Here is a 7,815-nt window from a genome sequence, read left to right as displayed (position 1 = left end):
TAAAACGGTGAGGGGGTGGGGGGGTGGGAGGAGGTTGGGATCAGGTGACTGAGCCCAACAGCCTTGAGGTCTTTCTGTGTGACCCACGTGCTTTCTGGCCAGTGGACAGAGGGAGAAGAGAGGGGGTCCTATGCAAGGGCCCCCCACGCACTTTCCAGGCTTAGCCACAAGACTTCGGTGTGCAACCCTGCATCACTGGTCTCCCTGAAACGCAGGTGGAGTGGTCTTGAGAGCTCTCGCCACTGTGCAAGCACAGTTGGCAGGAACCGGGTTATTCTTCTCTGTATCTGCACCAGTTATCACAGTTCCTGGCACATGGTTGGCGCTCGCATCGTGTCTGCTAAAGCTCCGCTGGCCGAGGCTGAAGCTGTGGAATTGGGCAGTGCCAGGAGGGAGCCTAAGACATCTTAAGCCTGTCCATCATCCTAGGGATGCCCAGGATCTCCAGCCCTAAGCTCACATGAGGTCACAGCCTCCCTGTCGCAGCTGCTGTGGGCCTCTGGGGGAGGGATGGACAAGAAAGGAAAGCTAGGGGAGTCTAAATGGTCAGACAAGTACCCCTCTGACGGAACGATCTGCAGGAGAGCCTTTGAAAAGAACCGACTCATCCCCCGACCCAAGCTCTTGTAAGCAGCCTCAGTCCCCTAGTGCCATGGATGGTCTTTGGAAACTGCCCCCAACCACCTGCAGCAGTCATCGGTGGCTTTGCCGTCCCAGCACCTACTGCTCTGGCCTCTGGTCAGGGCAGCCTGATTTCCTCAGGGGGATCTTTCCCAGCCCCAGATCAGAGGGTAGCTAGCCGATTCTCACCCCAGCCCCTGTCCATTTCCTGCTACGAGGACAGGCTGGAGAATGGGCATCTCTATCTGATGGGGTCTGGTAGGAACTGATCCTGGACTTCCAAATTCTGAGAAAGCAAAAGGCCCCCTCTTTCAGTCATTTCTTACCTGAAGGAGGAAGGGATGAAGGTTCATTCTGACCAAATCCAGATATTTCAAGAGAACCAGAAATCTGAATTTTCTCATGAAATCTTCTGAGTTTTAAGTATCAGCATCTGGTCCAATATTTTAAAAAGGTACTGCGAGGACCAGACGAACCTGTCACTAAGCTAGATTTTGCCCACAGGCCACCAGGTGGGACCACGGCTTTGTGCTATCCTCGGCATGGCTATGCAGATGCCTTCTAACATGGCTGCAACTGGCCTTCTTACCTGCCTGTCTTCTCCCCTTGCTCCACCCTTCACTCTGGCCTACAGCCACGGTGGAGCTCTGCGCTTTGACTACAGTGGTCTCCAAGGCCCAGAGGATGCCCCACTTTCCACGCATTTCCTAATCCTTTTCCTCCAGCATGCTCTGCTCCGGGCACACAGGCCCTGCCATTCTGAGAGTAAACATGTGAGACCCTGACCTCAGGGCCTTTGCATTTGATGTCTGCTCTGCCTGGATCGCTCTTCCAAAAAGCTGCATGCTTCACCCCTTACTCTCTTAGGTCTTAACTCAGATGTCGGCTTCTCATAGAGGCCTTCCCTAGCCTACCTTTTTCGAAACGAAACCCTCAGTCCCATGCTCAGCATTCCCAACCCCTATTCCTGATTTTTCTCCATAGCACTTATTATCTAAAACAGGGATCAGGGAACTATAGCACATAGGCCAAACTCAGGCCACCACTTGTTTTTGCAAATAAAGTTTTATTGGCACGCAACTAGGCCCATCTGTTTATATACTGTCTAAGCCGCTGTGGTACTACAGTGACAGTTGAGGGACTACTTTTGTGCATCTCTTCTCTCAGCACTTCTCACCCTACGCTGAAATGACGTCTATTTACTGTTACCACCCACGAGACTAAGAGCTGCTTGAGGACAGGGAGCTCAACTTTTCCGCACCAAGCGTTTTGAATGCCTGGCACACTGCAGGGCTCGCAGACTATTGCTGGCTGAACATGTGGCTGGGTGACTTCATGAAAGCAGGAATGCACTGATGTCCCGAGACAGAGAACCATGTGGTGTTCTGGGTTATACATTCCACTTCCGAAAGGTGGTAAAGCGAGACAAGTGGCTCAGAGGATCAATGGAGTCACCTCTGCACAGTGCTCTGAACTCCTGAGAGCTCTAGAAAAGCCACGACACCTCCCTTTACAGGGTACCTGGTGGTCTTCAAAACATGTCCTGCACCGGCTACCCTGTGGCCCCAAGCATTCCCCACATTGCTGCCCTGCGCAATCCCACCAATCCATACCTCATACTCTATGGCGAGGTCTGTGTGGTCGTCAATATCCACCTTGGCCATCACCACCTTTCCATGCTGCTTGGCCACCACCTTCTCTAACCTTGGCCCCAGGATCTTGCAGGGACCGCACCACCTCGGAAGGGGAGAAAGGAAGCGTCCCGTCACAAAAGCACTCAACTCCACCGATCTGCAGTCTCTCCAGAACCTTCCCTTGACTGTATCTTTCTGAGGGAACTTTTGCCCTTATTATCTGTTTACAGTGTTTTATTAACCTATAATGTTGACACATCAAACAGTTATGCCAGGAGACTCTGCAACTGGGGAATTCTCATAGGTCCCTAACTTCTAAAACGCGGGCCTCATCCCAAGGCTCTTTTGTAAAGGTTATTTCGCTTACTTCAGTATATCTAAAAGAAATGTACTGTCATATAGAACAATATGAGATTTACAAGGTTTGGGTTCAAAGAGAGGCTCCTGACCAAACAGCTGACCGTTGTGGGCCCCGGTTTCCCCATTTGAAAGAGAGACTAAGCCTCTCAAAGCTGTGGTGAGAAATCCACTAAGGCCAAGTAGGGAAACATGCTCTGCAAGCTGCAGGATTACTTCAAACACCTCATCCACTCAGAACTAAAGGGAGGAGAACCCGGTGGCTCGGGAGTATCCACAACATGCCAGTCACTGGGCCAGGGCCATCTCAGTTTTAACTACACAGAACCCTCACCCTGCAAAGGGAAAGAAAACATCTTGTTATGAAACCGAGGCCCATACGAGTTAAGAAACTTGTGCAAGGTCACAGAGAAGCACGGCTGGGACTGCAACCCGAGGTTGTGTTCCAAGTGTCTTCTTTTAGCCCCAGGATACTCTGTGATCTCCAGGCCCGGTGTCAATGGCTATCACTGCACTGAACACAGGTGCTCCTCTCTAGGTGGTGAGCTTTTTGAGAACAAGCTATCATCCCCAGGTATGAGGCACTAAGGATGGTGACTGGCACCAAATGAACAAACTCACACCCTGCTTCCTTGTTGGAGCAGAAAATGAAGCATCACCCCACTTATCATTCATTTTAGAAGCCCTCTCTGTAGTGTTCACTATGCCTGGAAGGCAGAACAACTCTGCCTTCCACGAACCCCTGGCTGATGACTTCGTTTTCAGCCTTCGAAACCCTTTCCACTCAGAGATTTCAATTCATGAACTTACAACACCTAAAAACCCAATCTCTAAGACGGAAGGAAGGCACAAGGACATCAAGCGGACAGCCCAAGGCGACATGGTGACTCCGAGAAAGAACAGGAAAGAAAGCAAAAAAATCTGTTAAATATTTGCCCAGACTTGTAACTCAGGCTACACTGGCTCCTTCTACAATGTCTCATTTTGAGGGGTTCGTCTAAGTTTTCTGTAGCCAGGCGTATAGCCAGGCCCCAAAAGTCTGGAAATGAAGGCCAGGTTAAAAATCAGTAGGCCACAGGTATTTAAATATTCTGGAAACAAACTCATATGGCACTGAAAAGAAACTCCTGCCCAGCCCCTGCACGCACAGACACCAACTTTTTACCATCCCTTCCCAGTTTTGGTGGTAAGATGTTAAAATAAAATGAGCCTTATCTGCAGGGCTGGAAACTGGTATGTGTCAAAAGCCAGAAGATGCTATAGTTATATTTTTCATGCTTTGGTCCAAGCTGAAAATGATTCTGAGCCATTCAGGCAGTGAGATACAGAACACAAGTGTTTCCCAGCACGAATTACAGTGAGTTTTGAAGACTGTTTACTAATGTCTCCTATCAGACTACACTCAATCTCTGAGAGCAGGGATTGGGTCTTCCCAGTCTTTGTAGTAAGTCTATGCATGAGAAGCATCAATCGTGCTACTGAGACATGGCAGACACTCAAAAATATCTGAACAAGTGACACCCCAGTCTTCTCCTGATCCCCAGGACTCACTGTGCATGGAAATCCACAACCACTGGTGTCTCACTGTTGACAACTCGGTCTTGAAAGTCAGGCCCATCCTGGATGTTAAAGGTTGTTGTACAGACTCTGGTGGTATATATTGACCGTGCCTGGCTGGGTGTTACTGTCAGGTCACCAGGACTGCATTGTGGGGTCTGCAGGGCCCTGGAGGCGAGGGGTGCCCACCGACCTTGAGGGGGCGTCCTGGAGATGACAGAAGCCAGGAACCTCCTCAGAAGAAGCCGCTGAGCCATCTGTGACGGGAAAGGGCAGGAAGAGCTGCAGCAAACAGGAAGTCAACACACCAGAAAAGATATCTGGGTACTGGGGGGCTCAAGATGCAAGACTGGAAGCAAAATTCCAGGATATAATAATATGTAAGATTTCTGGAGTAGGGGTGAGTTAAGAATGAGAATCAAAGAGAAGGAATGGAAACCAGGACAGGAGAATTGAGTTGACAACCAAAAAGAATTCCACATATCGGTGAAATTACAATAGAAGGGAGAGAGGAACCAGTATTTACAGAGCACCTTTCAAAGGCCAAGTGCCTTACATTATAGCCCTCCCAGATCAACTGTGAGAATCTTTCTGTAGTAACGCCCGTATAAGGAATCCGAGGTTCAGTTAAGATGTCACATGCTCAGAGTAACTCAACTTTAAATGAGACGCAACACTGGAATCCAAGGCCGTCTGCAAAGTCCTTACTCTATTGAATATTTAAGAAAAAAATGTTTTAATGGGAAATTAAGGTGTAAGGGGGGGACGTTGTCAAAGGGTCAGGAAAGAGGAACCACAACAATTCAAGGAGGAACTAAAAGGCACAGAAACAGGTGTGACGTGGGAACTAAAAAAGAAGGAACGTCTGTGTGGAGGGAACTGGGGAAATCGGACGTCACCAGGGATCCCAGCACTCCGGAGGGCAGGTCCTGCCCCCGGGGGCCTCCACCCACTCGGCCGCCGGCCCCGTTAGAAACGCGCCCGCAGCACGCCTCAGCCGCGACACCACCTCGAGTCACCCCGCAAGGGCCTCCTACCTCCCTGCAGCGCGAACAGAGGGACGGACGGCCCAGCCCTCCCCGCCTGTCAAGGGCACTCCTGTCGTCACTTCCGGAGAGGAGTGCCTTTGATCGTCACTTCCGGGGATTTGAAACCTGGAGTACGTTTATCCGCAACGTGAGGGGCGGCTCGGATTTTCCACCAATGGGGATGGCGGGGGAAAGCATACCTAAAGAAGGGGAGCCTCACTTAGGGACCGGAAAAGAGGGGATACCGGAAAAGGGAGGGACCGGAAAAGGCGGTGGCTCTCGGGTGTGTGGGGGGAGGTACCGGAAGAGGCGGTCTGGCCGGAAGAGGAGGTGAAAGGAGGCGGAAGTTCGAGGGAGGTACAAGCGGTGGAAAGGCTGGGAAGGAAGGTGTGGTTTTGGTGTTTGCAAACTCAGGCTGCTTTATGTTCATCCAGCATTGCCCGCCCCTCTGCTTCATTGTCTTCCAAAAATTCGTAGAGGTGCAGGAAGGTTCTTTCCTTCCACTCTTCAAATGAGGAAGCTAAGCTCCTAAGAAGTGTAGTGCCAGCTAAGGGGCTAAGGGGCGAAAGACCCTGACTGGGAGTCAAGAGGCCGCTTTTTTGGCCCTTGTCTGTATGACCACCTGGTTTTAGGCAAGTCAGCCTGCCCCGGGGGTCTTCAGTTTCCCAGTATGGGACATGAAAGGCTGGTCTTGTCATGCACTTATTTATAATTGCTAGGAAAGTCGTCCCCCGCAAGATGGCAGATGGTGGTGACACTTGGAAGGCCTGCTTTTGAGGCCCCGGGTGAAGAGTGGTGACCTGTGAACCACTTAGGCTTGGGCCTGCCTTTCACCCTGTTGGGATTCAGAGCTAATCACCCCAAGATATGCATCTGTGGTATTTGGATTGTTTTGAGCCAAGGGCAATTTTAGCTTCAGGCTCAAAAGAAACTTCTGCCCCTCCCTTTACCTAGAAGAATTTGAAGTAGGGGCCTTGCCCATAACAAGAGTGTATCAGCAATAATCTCTTTTTGACCTGCCTGTATGACTGAGCAAACTTCTATTTACTAAACATCTCTTCTCTTTTTGCAGTGACCCTTTAAAGCCCCCAAGGCACCTTAGTTCATCCATAGCTCAGAAGGTCACATGCCCACATTCCCTGTCTCTGAAATTCTCGTGCGTGTGGGGGGAATCTCTGACTCATTTTTGTGGGATGCCCAAACATATGTATGTAGTCAATTTGGTTATTTTCTCTTGCTAATCTGTTTCATGTCCATTTGCTTATTAGACCAACCGAAAGAACCTTGAGGGTAGAGGAAAGTTTGTTTCTTTCCCACAACATCCATTGTCAGTGTCAACAGGGCAGCAGGGGTCTAGGCACCTGTGTGTCCCAGGCTGGTGTCACAGCCACCTCTTGTCTTCTTTGCACCCTGTATCTTGCATTACAACCTCTCATGGCTTCTTACAGTTCTATGAATACACCGATGTCTTTTTTCTCCCCTTGCCTTTGCTTAATTTGAAATGCTTCTTTCTTCTCCACTTGGTAGAATATTTACACTACTCATTACCTCTTCTGTGAACAGCATTAACTGCTTCTTTCTCTCTAGTGTTTTGTTCATATCCCTTACATAACACATTGCGGTGTCTGTGTCTTCACTAGACCGTATGCTTCCTGAAAGTAGGGATTTGTAGCTTTTACGTGACTCCATGTCTCCAGCACTGACATGATACAGTGCCTGATCACAGAATGTTCAATAATGCTTATTAAGCTGAATATCTTTGGATATTGTTGTAGTCGCCAGCCCCCGAGAGACACACGGACCACCAGAAACCAGTGAGTTATAGGAAACACACCCTTTATTCAGCCAGCTGGGTCTGCCAGGGGTACGCAGACCCCAAATTAAGCAGCCCCGAAATGTAGAGGTACAGGGTTTTTGAGCCCTAAATCCCATTCCTCATTCTGTCTTAAACACAAAGGTTTATTTTTTTCTATTTACTAACTGTCAATCCACAGGTCGGTTGTGCAAGCGGGGGTACAGAAGCAGAAAGCTTATTGTTAGAATGTTATGTTCCCATGGGTGATGACCTATGTTCCCATGGGTGATAGCCTATGTTCCCATGGGCGATACCCAAGCAGTAATTAGCTAGTACATTCCCCACTGGCCTTAGCAAAAATCAAATCTTTGATTCTTCATGCGGAATTTGTTCATAGCCTCTATTTTGTAGTACTAAAAGTTTAATAGAATTAATTCTCTTCCTTATATATACAAACAAGAAATTAAGGAAACATGGGCCAAAAGTTAACAAGAGGAGGAGGATCATTAAAGGTCCAGCTACAGCAGATAGGAGGGTTGTTAGCCATGGTGACCAATTGAACATCCTATGAAACCAGTTATTTGATTGTAGTCTTTGTTTATCCCTGGCATCTAAATTTCTCTGTACTAGTAGTAAACTTTCTCTAATTATTCCAGAGTTTTTGGCATAGAAGCAACAGGTTTCACCTAGAGTCATACATAATCTGTCTTGTTCTAAGAATAATAAATCTAAACCTCTTCTATTTTGGAGGACTGCTTCTGCTAGTGAATTGACTTGAAGTTATAGCTTGCTGAGCTTAGTTAAATTTAGGGGAGTTCCTACC

The 7,815-nt window shown here is 48.7% G+C and overlaps 1 protein-coding gene across 3 annotated transcripts in view; it reads right to left on the bottom strand.

The window, feature by feature from the left end:
- The window catches only part of TXN2 (thioredoxin 2), an 11,063-nt gene extending 5,684 nt beyond the window's left edge, over positions 1-5,379 (bottom strand). The window contains exons 1-3 of one of the 3 annotated variants that reach the window (XM_039877781.1): positions 5,207-5,379; positions 4,164-4,426; positions 2,235-2,358 (exon numbers count right to left, since the gene is read on the bottom strand). In XM_039877781.1, the coding sequence (XP_039733715.1) occupies positions 2,235-2,358; positions 4,164-4,426 (387 nt within the window). In that variant the 5' untranslated portion in view covers positions 5,207-5,379. Of the gene's footprint in view, positions 1-2,234; positions 2,359-4,163; positions 4,427-4,827; positions 4,849-5,206 lie in introns of those variants that run through there. The other 2 variants (XM_039877779.1, XM_039877780.1) reach the window with 2 other exon arrangements.
- Between the last annotated feature and the right edge of the window lie 2,436 nt (positions 5,380-7,815).

Source organism: Pteropus medius, unplaced genomic scaffold (genome assembly GCF_902729225.1).
Source record: "Pteropus medius unplaced genomic scaffold, Ma_sr-lr_union100, whole genome shotgun sequence".
Classification (NCBI taxonomy): Eukaryota; Metazoa; Chordata; class Mammalia; order Chiroptera; family Pteropodidae; genus Pteropus; species Pteropus medius.
This window is presented reverse-complemented; position numbering and strand designations above follow the sequence as displayed.